Source organism: Agelaius phoeniceus, chromosome 26 (genome assembly GCF_051311805.1).
Source record: "Agelaius phoeniceus isolate bAgePho1 chromosome 26, bAgePho1.hap1, whole genome shotgun sequence".
NCBI lineage: Eukaryota > Metazoa > Chordata > Aves > Passeriformes > Icteridae > Agelaius > Agelaius phoeniceus.
Genome location: NC_135290.1, coordinates 4,688,138 through 4,703,647, shown reverse-complemented (window position 1 = coordinate 4,703,647; position 15,510 = coordinate 4,688,138). Strand labels below are relative to the sequence as shown.

The 15,510-nt window shown below is 50.0% G+C and overlaps 1 protein-coding gene across 1 annotated transcript in view; it reads right to left on the bottom strand.

Annotated features, from left to right (window-relative positions):
- Positions 1-15,510, bottom strand: part of MYO1D (myosin ID) — a 171,254-nt gene that overhangs the window by 105,608 nt on the left and 50,136 nt on the right. Inside the window, exons 12-14 of the mRNA XM_054649462.2 lie at positions 12,842-12,912; positions 9,906-9,980; positions 8,388-8,520 (exon numbers count right to left, since the gene is read on the bottom strand). Coding sequence (XP_054505437.1) covers positions 8,388-8,520; positions 9,906-9,980; positions 12,842-12,912 — 279 coding nt within the window. The remainder of the gene's footprint in view (positions 1-8,387; positions 8,521-9,905; positions 9,981-12,841; positions 12,913-15,510) is intronic.

The window sequence follows — 15,510 nt, the reverse complement described above, 5'->3', positions numbered from 1 at the left end:
GCATCAGTCCTCAGAAAAGATATCAAACCCATGGAATTCATGGAATTCACTGTCCTGTTGGATATGCCTTTGCCTGCTCCAAAAGCAGCCTGGTAACTCCACACTTTTACCTGTGCTGAGCCAAGTCAAACACCCCCAGCTCCAACACAGCTGAACAATGGAAATGATGGAGCCCCAAACCCAGCTGCCTCCAGCCCAGCCCTTCCTCAGCACACACACAGACCACCAGCACAAACACAGCCCTTCCTCAGCACACACACAGACCACCAGCACGTGAGTTCCCCTTTCTGCACCATCTGGGAAGGTGGAATGGGGACAGGTGGCTTCACTCCACCCTGCAGAAGTCCTGCCCTGTGCTGCTGGGGCTGACCCTGGGTGAGTCCCACAGGGTCACACTCCTTTCCCTGCCAGCCCTCCTGCACCCTGAGGTCAGCCACACACAGCTCTGTTGGAGCATTTTGATGTTTGCTTTCATTTTGATGAGATTAAAGGTAGCTTTTGTTTAGGCCAATATGATCTGTAACCAGCACCAGCCTTGGGGGATGGCTACAAAGCCTTTAAACTTATGTACTTTCATCCCACTGGCTTTTGGAGTTCATTCATTTCTTCCTCTTCATGGCTGGTCTTTGCTATCCCACTCCTAAATTTATTGGTGTGTGGAAAAGCAATTAATAATCAGAGAACCACAAAACATTCTGAGTTAGACCTCAAGGATCATCCAGCCCAACTCCTGCACAGACACCTCAATAATCCCACCCTGGGCATCCCTGAGAGCTCCTGGAGCTCTGGCAGCCTCCAGACCATTCCCTGGGGAGCCTGGGCAGTGCCAGCACCCTCTGGGGGCAGAACCTTTCCCTGAGATCCAGCCTGACCCTCCTCTGGCACAGCATCACCTAAAGCCCACTGTGGCTTTACAAATTGTATTTTTCAAACATTAACAGATAAAACTTAAGTGGCCCTTGCAAAAGGAGTGGCACATCCTGCAGGCTGGCAGAGCCCACCCAGCCTCAGCCTCAGAGAGAGCTCCAAGAGGATCCCAGTAGGGCCCAGTATGGCCAGAGACTGTCAGAGAACATCCCAGATGCACACCAACTGCAGCATTCCAAAGGCAGCTCTGACATGGGGATAAAGGGAGAAAACCAGCCTGGGTGACATCTGAACGTGACAAAATGTCACCTTTGATAACCACAGCTGATAACCAGCAGTGACCTTTCAGCAATGGCTGGGAAACCACCTCTAACACTGCCCTGAGGAACTGAGGGATCCCAAAAGGGACAGCCCAGGAATTCTCCAGAGGAGCCTGTTCTGTTCCAGCACTCCTGGATGGCCTCAAGGACTCACAAAAGGGAGGAATGGTCTGGGGGAAAAAAGGGATTAATTTAATGAGAACAAATGCAAAGTTCCACATTTATCAGAAAGAGTTGGTTAAGAAAGAATGAAAAACTGATTTGAGTTGGTTAATAAAGAATGAAAAACTGATTTGAGCCTGGTGCTAAAGAGATCCAGAAGCTCCAGCTGATGTGAGGCAAATCCATGTTTCCATGTTTTTCTAGGAAAGGACACAGGAACAGGAAATTTTCAAGACAAAAACCCCAACACATTTCTAGTTCTCTGAGCATCTCATGCAGCCAGGGCACTGCAGTTCAAGTGGGAATGTGAGTCAGGGCAAGAAAGAACAAGAAAGATCAAAAATCCAGCAAATGTGACTCAGAGGAATTCTGGGTTTAGCCTAGAAGGACCAAGGAGGCACAGAACCTCTCTGGTGGGAGATTTTGTGTATTTAAAGGATGCATATGAGGAAATGCAAACATTCAGCTTTAGGACAAAGAAGTCATGGTTTTAAGCACAGTATAAAAATTCAAATTAAGCTTCAGGAAAACAAGGAGTAGGAACAGAATGCCTGTGGGAAGAAGGGAACATCCATCAGTGGGGAGCCTGCAAAGGGAAGATACAGGCAGAGGTGTCCTCAAACAGGAGGTGAATTTGGTGCACTCCCAAGGTCCCCCCCAGCCCTACTTCCTATGATTTGTCTATTCAGCTTTATTTCTATGATTTGAGGTCACTTACCCAAACTCATGTTATCCTTTCATGTTATCCAAACTCAGGATAACATGAAAGGCCTCAAATTGTCATTTCCCTTCAGTAATGCTGAGGGAACAGGATCATCCATGGCTGTCCTGGCTAGTCCTGACACAACCTGAAGCTTTGCAGCCCTGGACCAGCCCAGAGATGAGTGTGAGGCATGAATGGGCCAAGAAAGGCAGACCTTGGAAAGCAAAGCCTCCTATCCTGAATGCTGCCACAAGCCACTGCCTCTTCCATGTTGGATAAAGCCCTTTTCCAACCCACAGATGGGGTCAGACCTGCCCTGTGCTGCATCTGGTGGCAGGATGAGTATAAATCATCTAAAGCCCTGGAAGGGGTTGATATCACAAATATTCCACAGAACTGCAAAGCCTTGGGCACAGAGCATCCAAATTAAATCACCATGGAATGGTTTGGGTTGGAGGGGACTGTGAAGATCACCCAGAGCCACCCCTGCCATGGGCAGGAATCACCTTCCACAATCCCAGGTGGCTCCAACCTGGCCCTGGACACTTGCAGGGATGGGGCAGCCCCAGCTTCTCTGGACATGTCATTAGGAGCAGGAATTCCAGGAGTGCCACTGTTCACTGCTGACACAGCAGCAGCCAGGTCCCAGCTGTTCCTCATGATGCCACAGGATCCCCCAGCACAGGCACAGCTCTGCCACTCCCAAATGCAAAACCCCTCAAAACCCCTCAAAACCCCTCAAATCTGTGACTTCAGGTCCAGCACAGAGGGCAGTGACTGTGCCTGCATTTGATATAAAAAGGCTGAAATCCTTTGGAAAGCAGGAATGGGAAGTGCCTGCACAGACAGAGATCATCTATCAGTGCAATTACAGTGTAATTAAAGCCTCTCAGAAACGACAGCTCCAGGAGTAAATTCTAAAGTAGATTATTCCATGCTTCCAAATCCCCAAGCCCCAGCTCTTCAGGGGGATAATTATGCAGCTCCCATTCTTGCTGTCATAGAAGTGCAGTTTGTAAAGGGAAGAACTGAAATGCAGAGACACAAAGGCCCCAGCTCTGAAAGCTCTTTGGATGTTTAATTGCAGCTGATTTTATTTTTTCCATCAAGCTTTTAGATTTAAGTGTTAAAAAGAAACCAAGCCAGTTTTAAGCCATTGCACCCTAAACAAACTCTTTCTTGAGGGGTCCCTTTTCTGTACTTTATAGCTCCTTACATGAGAGAAAGGATGGGACAGGACAGACAAATTTGTGCTGGATGTGTCCAATCAGTCACAATGATGACATTATCACTTAGCAGAGGTGAAGCCTGTCAGCCTGGATGGAAGGAAGAGTCAGACAAAAGGAGTCACAGAGGAGGAGGAGGAAAAAAAGAAAAGAAATAAGGAGGAGATGCATGTTCAAAGAGTCCCCAGAGAAGATTGTCAGTCACAGCTGGGGCAGCCACAGGGCTTCCTGTGTCAGGATTTACAAAACAGCCACCCAAAATAATCCACCACACAGAAAAGGGCTTGGGCAGTAAAACATGTTCTTGAGAAATGGCACACAGCAACAGGAAAAGCCAGTTTTTGTTTTGAGTGGTTTGGTTTTGGAAAAAACATTGTACTTTTTCCTACCTACAGGAAGCTTTTGCCCAAAAGACCCTGGAAATCTGGAGGATTTCAGCAGCATTGAGATACCTGTGCTGATAAGCATAATTTAAACTCAGTGTGCTCCAAAACCAGATTTCATGGAATCACAGAATTGTTCAGGCTGGAAAAGCTCTCTGAGATCATCAAATCCAGCTGATCCCAGCACTGCCAAGGCCACCACTGCCCCCTGTCCCCAAGTGCCACATCCACATGGCTTTTAAATCCCTCAGGGATGGGGAGTCCATCACTGCCCTGGGCAGCTGTGCCAGTGCCTGAGCACCTTCTCCATCAATAAATTGTCCAAATATCCATCCTGAGCTGCCCTGGCCCAGCCTGAGGCCGTTCCCTCTGCTCCTGTCCCTGTTCCCTGGAGCACAGCCCGGCCCCCCCGGCTGTGCCCTCCTGGCAGGAGCTGTGCAGAGCCACAAGGGCCCCCTGAGCCTCCTTTGCTCCAGGCTCAGCCCCTGCCCAGCTCCCTCAGCCCCTCCTGGGGCTCCAGACCCTGCCCAGCTCCCTCAGCCCCTCCTGGGGCTCCAGACCCTTCCCAGCTCCCTCAGCCCCTCCTGGGGCTCCAGCCCCTTCCCAGCTCCCTCAGCCCCTCCTGCAGCTCCAGCCCCTTCCCAGCTCCATTCCCTTCTCTGGACATGCTCCAGCCCCTCTGTGTCTTTCCTGTTCTGGGAGCCCCAAAACTGCCCCCAGGATTGGAGGTGTGACATTTCCAGTGTCTCCATATGGGCTTGTGTTTGCAGAAGCTGAAATTAAAACCAGCTTTGAGAACAGCCCCTGCACTGTTAACAACACCAGTGCCATGGCACTGACCCTAGGGAAGCTCTTGAGGCATCCCAGTGACCTCAACACCTGCCCCTCCTCTCAGAGACTGCAGAGCTCTGCCTCACCACCAAAATTCAGGTTTAAACCAGAATAGCAACAAAAGAGAATTTTAAAGTTTGATATTTTAAATAGCAGAGAAGTTAAATAACTTTAATGCTGCACTACTGGAGACTTTGATATTCTGGTGGTGCTGAGCTGATGGTTAAATTCAATGATCTTAATTAAATGTATTTTCCAGACTTTATAATTCTAAAATTTCAAGATTATTGTTATTTAAATTGGCACTTTTGGACACTATTCCCCCAAAGGAGGGTTTGAAGATTCTCTTGCTACAGCCAAAGCCCTGCAGCTTTCCAGGGAGGCCAAACAGGAATATCAATAAAGAGGAGCTCTTGGGCTGCCACCCTGTTGAGGACTGCAGAAACTGAGCATGTAAATGTGGTGTAGAGGAGTTTTCAGAGAAGCTCTGAGGCAGAGCAGCCCAGGTGAGACAAGGAGCACTGAATGCACTGGCACACCAGGAAATGTCAATAAACCATCAGCTCAAGCTGCACAAAACTCAAGCCTATCTGCAACTTGGTTTTTTGAGAAAGAGCTGAGAATAACATGAACTGCTGTTACCTCCCCTAAGGAATTTTATTCCTCTGGCATCCCTGGACCTCAGCAGTTTGTGCAACCCTGTGTTCAGAGCTGTTTCCATCAGCTGTGACCACAGGCTTCCCAAAAAAGTCCTGCAGGGTCCAAGCCACAGTCAAGACACACAGAGAGTGTCACTGTTGATTCCCCACTAGTGCAGCTTCATTCCCAAATTCAGCACAGGAAAAATGAGTAACAGCCCCAGGAAAGGATGAGAACACCTGGAACTGCAGGGATGGGGTACCCAAAACAGAGAGTGCCTTCACCAGCACAGCTTCCAGCCCAGCAGAAGGAAGAGCCAAGTGTGCAGAGACTGAGGCTGAGCATCCAGCTCCTTGTGCATGACCAGCATCTTGCTGGCATGGCCTGAATACCCAATCATTGCTTGCTAATGACATGTACATATCATTAACTGTCCTAAAAGTCACCTCACAGAGATGCTCAGGGCTCTGTCTGCACTCTGAATTACTGCCTGAAGTACACAAAGTTTGTGTTCAGGGGTTTTGTCTAAGGAACCTCCCCAAAATTTAGACCCTTTAAAATGACACTGGCCTGGCTGCAGGATGAGTTTCACCCACACAGCTCCTGCCAGGAGGGGACAGCCAGGGGGGTCAGGCTCTGCTCTCAGGGAACAGGGACAGGAGGAGAGGGAACAGCCTCAGGCTGGGCCAGGGGAGGTTCAGTTTGGATATTGGGAAAATTCCTTTATGGAAAGGGTTGTCAAGCCCTGGAAGAGGCTGCCCAGGGCAGTGGTGGAGTCCTCATCCCTGCAAGTGTTCAAAAAGGTGTGGATGTGGCACTTGAGGGGTCAGTGGTGGCCCTGGTCATGCTGGGGATAAGTTGGACTCAGTCTCAGAGAGCTTTTCCAGCCTGAACAATTCTGTGACTCCAAGAAATCTGGTCTTGGAGCACACTGAGTTTAAATTATGCTTATCATCTCTGGTATCTCAATACTGATGAAATCTTCTTTTCTTCATTGCTATTCAACAGAAAATCACAAAAACACCAACAGCTTCAATGCAAGTTTCTCAATGAAAGCTTAGGACAGGTAAAGAAAGGGAAAGGACTACACTGAGACTGTCTCAGGAACCTCCCAGTGAATTTGACTTGGAAACAGCTCCTGCTTGTGCCTACCCCTGGAAAGGCTGGCAATTATTATGGAGATACTGATGATAAATGGATTGAAGTAAATTAATTCCACCCAAGCCAGGCAGCCTTCAGTGAGCAATGCTGGTACCCACTGATTCAAGATGGATAAGGTGGGATTTAAACTCTCCATGCCCTGCTGGGAGCTGCAGGGATTGTTCAAACCTCCACAGTGCACAGTATTCTCTGAACTATTCTATTTTTACACCTACCAGGTGGCCTGGAATAATTTTTCCAATAAACAAGGAAAGGAAGTTTTTCCATGGATGCCTGCTGAACTTGCCTGCTCCCAGCTCCCTGCTGTGCCCTGATCACAGCCCCCTCACAGCACCCCAGGGATTCTTTCTGTCCTGAACCCCTCCTGGGCTGCCCCAGGCTCCCCACACTGGGCTGGGCACAAGTGACCACGGCCACTTTGTAGGACCAGACCTGCAATAACAGCACCAAGGAGAAACTTTCCCTTCCACAAGTGCTCCTCTCACAACACAAAGCAACTCCCTGGGTTCCTGGCTCTCCTGACACCTGTACCAGATTCAGGGCCAGCCAGCAGATTATTTGGAAGATGGACAGATCAGATCAGTTTTGACTCCTTGGGAACCAGACTAAAGTCTGTGCCCATGCCCAGCAGGGTCACAGCCCCCTTCCAGCTCTGGCAGCCCATGATTTGCCATCCAGAAAGCTCCTCTCTGCCTCCACAGGCACTCTCTGAATTTTCACTGCTGGTGCCTATTTTAGCAAGGCCTGGCCTTGGGCTGGACTCACAGGGGGATCTTCTCAGGAGCTCTGAGGCAAATCATTCTGGGGGGAGCCACGGGGCTCCACTCCCCACTGGGGCCCAGCTGGCACCTCCAGGCAGCTTTGGTGGGTCCCAGACCCTCCTGCAGAGCTCAGATCAAACCCACTCCTGTACAGCAACACAAAACACAGAATCATGGAATCCCAGAATATCCTTTGTTGGGAGGACCCCCAGAGATCATTCAAACTCCTGGCTCTGCACAATGCCACCCCTGGAGCATTGTCCAGCTGCTCCTGGGCTGGGACCATTCCCTGGGGAGCCTGGGCAGTGCCCAGCACCCTCTGGGGAGGCCCCATAAATCAGGTGTGATTCCATGTCCTAACCCTGGACACAAGAAGGGAGGGCAGCTCTGTCTGCTGTGCACAGCCAGCACTGGGTGCTGTGCTCTGACCCATCTCCTTTGCTCCCACAGCTCCTGAGAAGACACCCAGAGCACTCATTGCTTAATTATTCTGCATGTGAGCACACCCCAGCACCCTGGGCTCTCTGTTCATCTCCTGTGGGCTGTGCCCCAGTGCCAGGAGCCCAGCAAGGCCACCCAGCTCCAGTAACACCCCAGTGCTGCTCAGGGACCCCAGCTCAGCTCCCAGGGCTGCTCCACAGCCCCTCCCAGAGCATCCCCTTCCCCACCTTCCATCTCTCAATGTGGTGCTTGCCCCAGCAAAGCCTTCTGCCATCAAACTGAAATATGGGCTGAAGTAAAATCCTTCCCTCCTCACCCTCTGGCATGGCAAAGGGGAGGAAAGAAGGAGCTCACACAGGTCTGTATTGCATTCCCACTGGCATGGGAAACCAGAGAGAACCTCTGAACCATGAACAGCATCCTCTGGGCCCTCTGCCCAAAGAGCTTTGCTAAACATGATATAATAATAATAATAACAACAACAACAACAACAATAATAATAATGATGATGATGATGATGATGATGATGATGATGATGATGATGAAAGTTTAGGACAGGTAAAGAAAAGGAGAGGACTACATTGAGACTCACACAGGAACCTCCCAGTGAATTTGACTTGGAACCACAACCACAACCCTAAGACAGACTGGCTTTCCTACAAGTGAAAGATGCACTGGCCATGGAGGAGCCAAAAATCCACCTTCATCATGGGGGATGGAGGTGACCCTCCCTCCAGGCCTGCCCAGCCAAAGCCTGTTTGGCACAGACAAGGCTGCTCTGCCTTTGATCAGCTTAGCTCCTGATGGATGGCAGCAATGGGAGGCTGGGAATCTCTCCAGGGAGAAGCCACACTCTTCTCACCAGATGTCAATTTTGAAACAGGAATCTTTACCTTCAGTGTCAGGTTGTCCACCAGGGCAATCATGGAGTTCTTGAACAGAGTAGCTGCTGTCAGAGGTCTCTTGGTGACCTCAGTGATGCTCAGTTTCCCCTCAGGCCACATCATCTTCAACACAGGGTTGGAGCTACAAGAGAATCTCTTTAATTCCACTGCACTGACAATCCAACAGTTGGTTGTACCCAGACCCACTGCTGCTTCCAGCTCACAGGGCATCACCCAAGCCAGGGTGAGACCCCTGGGCAAAACATTTCATGCTCTTAAGAGCAAGTTCAAGCTTTCAGCTGAACATTCTGGAAAAACAACCAGCACATTCTCCCTCCAGATCAGGGTGTGCAGGAATAGGAGAGAGAAAATCCCACATAATGATCCATCAAAGGCAGGGGCTGCCTCACTGACACAACAGAAAGAATTTAATGCACACAAAGGAGAGGGAGACCCACACCACCCTCCCTTAGAACCTGTCACCTGTGTTTAAGCTGCATTTCTGCACCTCTCTTGATATATTAAGTAATTTATACACTTGAGCCTGCATTTCTGAAGAGATCAGGGTGAGGTAAACTGGCCCTGATGGATGGCAAGAGCTCAGGAACAAACAGAAACTGAGCACATTTACAGCAATCTAATGGCCAATCTGTCCAAGGCTTTAATGTGCTGGAAGTGGTGTTTGGGAACAGGATTTTCCAGAGACTTCACAGAAAACAGGCTAAATTTGATAAAACCACACAGCAAATATTTTGCAAGGTTTCTGGTCAATGGGAAGTGTTGAAAACAGGAACAGTGGGAGTGCTCAGGGGAGCACAGCCAGTCAGCCCAAAGGGCTGCAGACAAATTTAACATCTGTCCAGGTACACAGAGCCTGCAGGGTGTTTGTGACCACTGTCCTCTGAGCAGAGCCCCTGAAAGCTGCAGATTACAAAATGAGGACGTGAAGAAAAACAGCTCCATGAGGACTTCCACCCACATTCTGACAGGATTTCAAATCTGCTTCTCAAGGCAACTTTTGCTTGCCCAACACGTGCCCTCATGGTTTGCACTTCTCACATCACTGCAGACATGAAAGGATTCACAGCTATCCCCTCATTTCTTTCAAAAGAGTGGTTTAGGTGGGGCTGAGGATTTCTTCTGTTGACCAAAGCTCCCCAGCATCTTCAGCACTGATTAGAGACAGAGCAGTGATGGTAAATCTGCAATGGGTTCATGACAAATCAGGCAGCACAAGCAAGCTCTGCACTATCTTGATTGCACCATCAGTTGGTTTCAAAAAAACCCCACTTTAAATTCTGTTCAATTAAAGGCTGCATCAGAACAGAAACATGTACAGAATAAGGACTTTAACCTGAAAAATCCAACAGACAGCCTCTGGGTTGTGGGAGATGTACAAAGATCAAATCCCAAAGCAATGTGCTTATTCACACACACTGCACTGAAAACCTGAGTCTCTGATAGCATCACTCCACAAAAAAGGATTCTGACAAATCAGATTAAAATTCACCTCATTAAAATCCTTACCTGTTGTACATGAGGCGTTTGAAGTCTTGAAATAATGTGTCCTTGTTTTTATCAATGAATCCAGTGACAGAGTAACTAAAAATGAAGGAAAGCCAGAGTTAATTGCAAAGTAGCAAAGTCCTTCTGTGAGCTGCTGGTAGCTGTGGAATCAGCATCCCTGCACTCCTACAGACCCAGCAGATGCTAATCCAGCCCTGCTCCCAGCCTGTCCTAATGCTGCAGGAGCAGAGTGTGGGATTGGATCCTTGGGCCCAGCTCCCACCTCCAGCTCAGGAACAGCACCCCTGGCTGCAGAGAGCTCCAGTACAGGAACAGCACCCCTGGCTGCAGAGAGCTCCAGCACAGGAACAGCACACCTGGCTGCAGAGAGCTCCAGGAACAGGAACAGCACCCCTGGCTGCAGAGAGCTCCAGGACAGGAACAGCACACCTGGCCTCAGAGAGCTCCAGTACAGAACAGCACCCCTGGCTGCAGAGAGCTCCTGGAGCAGGAACAGCACCCCTGGCTGCAGAGAGCTCCAGTACAGGAACAGCACCCCTGGCTGCAGAGAGCTCCTGGAGCAGGAACAGCACCCCTGGCTGCAGAGAGCTCCAGTACAGGAACAGCACCCCTGGCTGCAGAGAGCTCCAGGAACAGGAACAGCACCCCTGGCTGCAGAGAGCTCCAGCACAGAACAGCACCCCTGGCCTCAGAGAGCTCCAGGACAGGAACAGCACCCCTGGCTGCAGAGAGCTCCAGGAACAGGAACAGCACACCTGGCTGCAGAGAGCTCCAGGAACAGCACCCCTGGCCTCAGAGAGCTCCAGCACAGAACAGCACCCCTGGCTGCAGAGAGCTCCAGCACAGGAACAGCACCCCTGGCTGCAGAGAGCTCCTCAAACAGGAACAGCACACCTGGCTGCAGAGAGCTCCAGCACAGGAACAGCACCCCTGGCCTCAGAGAGCTCCAGTACAGAACAGCACCCCTGGCCTCAGAGAGCTCCAGCACAGAACAGCACCCCTGGCTGCAGAGAGCTCCAGCACAGAACAGCACCCCTGGCTGCAGAGAGCTCCTGGAACAGGAACAGCACCCCTGGCTGCAGAGAGCTCCTGGAACAGGAACAGCACCCCTGGCTGCAGAGAGCTCCAGGAACAGGAACAGCACCCCTGGCCTCAGAGAGCTCCAGTACAGAACAGCACCCCTGGCTGCAGAGAGCTCCAGCACAGAACAGCACCCCTGGCTGCAGAGAGCTCCTGGAGCAGGAACAGCACCCCTGGCTGCAGAGAGCTCCAGTACAGGAACAGCACCCCTGGCTGCAGAGAGCTCCAGCACAGAACAGCACCCCTGGCCTCAGAGAGCTCCTGGAGCTGTGCAGGTGCTGGCTGAGACACCTCACAGCACCTGGGTAGGGGGTAGAAGGCCCAAATTCAGGATTTACACTCAGGATTCTGTCTCCAAACAGGGTGTGTGTGTTTGTGTTAAATCCTAGAGAAATTCAGGTTTGTTTTTCAATCTCTGCAGTCTGCCCCTCTCTCAGCAGAGAGTCTGAATTCCTGAGCAGCCTCTGAGTAGTGACTGGGAGCTGCACTGGAAGTCAGCACACACAGAAACACACACACACACTTTAGATTCCTTCCTTCCTCTGCTCCCACAGGAGCACCACTGGAGGAGGTCACTGTTCCAGGATTTCATCTCCTCCAGCTCTCAAGGCAGGCAGTGCTCTGTCCTCTCAGAAAAGATCCAAAGTCTCCCCATTCAGTGACTCCCATGCAGATGTTTCCTGAGCTCCAGATCCCACCCTGGGAAGCTGCACCCGACCTACAGACTCTGGGATCACCCCACAGCCTGCAAATCCCTGTATGGAGCCATCCTCAAATCCCAGAGTCATGGAACAGGGTCTTTCAAATGGCATCCAGTGCCACCCCTGCCATGGCAGGGACACCTCCCACTGTCCCAGGCTGCTCCAAGCCCCAGTGTCCAGCCTGGCCTTGGGCAATGCCAGGGATGCAGGGGCAGCCCCAGCTGCTCTGGGCACCCTGTGCCAGGGCCTCACCATCCTCAAGTCTTGGGCCTGAACTATCTGTGATTCCTTCCACATTTCAGTTTTCTTTTACACCATTTGTCAGCCATGGGCAGTTCAGAAGGTTCAGCCACTAAGACAGCACTTTGTATTTTCTCCCCCAAAACCCTCTAAAATCAGAAATGTCTGTCAGGAACTGCTCAGCAAAGACTCCAGAAGATAACCTGCTTGTGGTATTTGGGCTCCAATCTGATCACACTGGTTGTTCTTGGAAATTAAAGGTAAAATTAATCCCAAGGTAAAAGAAATCATTAATTCTTCCTTTAGTAACTCCCTTTCTTCTGACATGGGAAGTTACACAAATTCTAAATCATTCAATTACTCCAGTGACATTCCACACACCAAATGGTTTCTACCATGTGCATCCTTCACTTTCACTCACTCTCCCTTCCCAGTGCTGTCACCTCCTGCACTTGTTCCTGCAGGCTCCAGGCAAACACTTCCCAACCCTCCTGCCCTGATCCCTCCTGCAGGTTATCTCTCCCCTGGGCTCCCAGCCTGCTCCAACTGATTGGAGAATTTAAAGCCAGAGTTATATAATCACACCAAACAGATGTCTAAACCAGACTTTATTAGCTCAGTGTAGCTTTCTTGCATAAACACTGCTGCCTTTTTTCCCTTTTCCTTCCCCTGGAGCACTGCTCTCCCCTCACCCCTCACTCTCCTTTTGTTTCACTCCAAGTACAAATTCCCCCTCTGTAGAGCAAGGCACCAGCAGAAGATTTAATTGATAAGCAAGTGCTGCACTCTGTAATTGTGTGTGACAGCTATTCTGGCTTGCACCAGAAGCAGCAGTAAATCAGAATATTGTGCCACTTCAGAGCTGCTGGGAAGACAAAACTAAAATGTGCAGCTTTATTTCAGAAGGAAACTCACATCACATCCCCGGCGTAGTGCTTGATCCGGAAATCTCTGTCAAACTCCAGCGTTTTGTCTGTGGCACAAAGCTGAAACAAATTCACATACATTAAAATACCACCCATGGATTGATATTAAAACACCAGCCCTGGATTTACAAGCTCCATGGAAGAGCAACCTGCCTTCAAAATAGCACTGGGAACTACAGGAATTCCACTTTCTGTGTGCATGTGCAGATGTGAAAGCCACTGCTGGAAAATGTTTTCATGGATGCACTGTAAGAACATGTGCTTGTACAAATGAAGCTGCAAGAGCCTATAATTTCATGAAGAAATTGATACTATCCCAGAAACACCATTATGCAAATAGAACACTCGTGCCTGTAGAGAAACATTGCACCCACGAGTTGATTTATTACTTTTTTAAGTCTTCCTTTATGTTTTTTTGCCATTGCAGTGTAACTGCAGAGAAATGTGACAGCAGCAAGGCTTGCTCAGTCCCAGACCCCTCCTGGTCATCTGACACCCCTCAAACAGGGAACCCCCTGCAGACCCACTGTTCCAGGCTCAAATTCCCATCCCATCCCATCCCATCCCATCCCATCCCATCCCATCCCATCCCACCCATCCCATCCCATCCCATCCCATCCCACCCATCCCATCCCATCCCATCCCATCCCATCCCATCCCATCCCACCCATCCCATCCCATCCCATCCCATCCCATCCCATCCCATCCCATCCCATCCCATCCCATCCCATCCCACCCATCCCATCCCATCCCATCCCATCCCATCCCATCCCATCCCATCCCATCCCATCCCATCCCATCCCATCCCATCCCATCCCATCCCATCCCATCCCATCCCTTCTGCCCAGTGTCCACATGGCAGCTGCTCAGCAGCAGTGCCTGTAACACATTCAGGAATAGCAGGAGCCAAAAAATCCATCAGGGTTGGCTTAATTAAAAAGGGAGTATGAGATAAGAATGAGGATTTTGTTATAGGCAAAAGGAGCAGGAGATGAATTAAGTCTTTGCAGGCAGAATTTAACAACACCAAGGGCTATGAGCAGATATCTGCTATCCACAAAAAGTCTTGGAGAAATAAAAGAGGAAATTATCATGGTTGAAATAAAGTGCAGGAAGGATGATTAGAAGCAGGGAGATACACTCCAAAATTCACCTGTGTCCAGGAACACAGAATAGATTGGCTCAGACTGTAAGAAGGGGTGAACAAACCAGAATATATTTTACACAAAATGAATCAGAAGGAGGAGCCCAAGGAGTGTGAGTACCAAGGGGAGGTGTGGGGAGTCCAGCAGGGCAGGAGCAGGGAGCACCAGGAGCTGCAGAGCTGATGGATGACCAAGGTGCAGCAGAACACAGGGAAAATGAAGACAGGAGGCAATGCCAGGGAAACAAAGGCATTTTTCTTGCTGCAGCTTTGCTCCCAGCAGGGGCCTGGGGAGTGCCTTTTTCAGCTACCCAAACACACAGCTCAAACCAACAAGTCAATAAAAGGGGTAGATACCAAATGGCAACAGAAATGTGTCTGTGCTACCAGGCAGGGCACAGCTGGCAGCACAAGCTCCTCTGAAAGCTCACCCAGCTCTGAGAGGCTGGAAGGAGCCATAACAGCAAGCAGGGATTTTGTTGTTTGCTGGTTTGGCTTTTTCCAAAGGAGTGATTCTGTCTAAACTTTGTGCTTCCTGAACAAACCACTTGAAATGAGTGAAAAAAAGACCAGCAAGAACATTGATACAGTGGATCACCTGCCTGGGATTCTGTGAGCCCTTCCAGGAGGCTCCTCACTGACAGCTCACAGCATCCAAGGGTGAGTAAAGACAGGAGAAAGGTGTTGGAAAGATGGGAATCCTGTGGGAGCCTGCCCTGAGCCTGTGCTTTCACAGCATCTGAAATGAGCCATAATCTGAGGGCAGGGGAAGGTCAGAGGGCTGGGTGGGGGCACTCAGTCACTGAGGGCTGGCTGGGAACAGCCAAATGAGGGCAAAGCAGAGCAAATGGAACTCCCCAGCAGGGCAGGGACTCCCACTGGGAAAGGGCAAAGTTCACAGGAACTGATGGGCCCCAAACCATCCCTTCCTGACTCAACAGGGATCCTAACAGACCTCATTCATCTCAACATGGACATGGAGAACAGGGAGAGGCTTAAAGGGCAAAACCCATCCCCTGTGACTGACTGCCCTGGAGGATGGGCCAACAAACTCAGCTGCCCCAGGTAAGGAAAGAAATGCCAGAGATGATGGCAAAACATGTGGAGATGATGTAGTGGAAGACAAAGAAAAATGTGTTTTGCCATTTAAAAACTGGAGGTGAGAGGTGTAATCTAAAATGGAAAAGGGAGGAGGGAAACAGGGAGAAAGGAGCTCTTCACTTGAATATCTGAGCTGTGGAATTCTTTGTTGATTTAAAAACCAAGAAGACCACACAAAAACCCTGTTAAGAAGACCAGGAGGTTCCTGGGCTGCAGGTGCCTGCACAATGGGAGCCTGTCAAGTTATCAGTACACATTTGTCCTGAATTGGGCTCTCACTTGGGCATTCACCACTGTCCAGTGTCCCAGGAGACACAACAACAGAACTGGAATGGACCTTCTGATACTCTTCCCTTCACAAGCAGTTTGTTGAGATTGATGCTCTCCACAATTTGAAGATTGAGGCATTCATG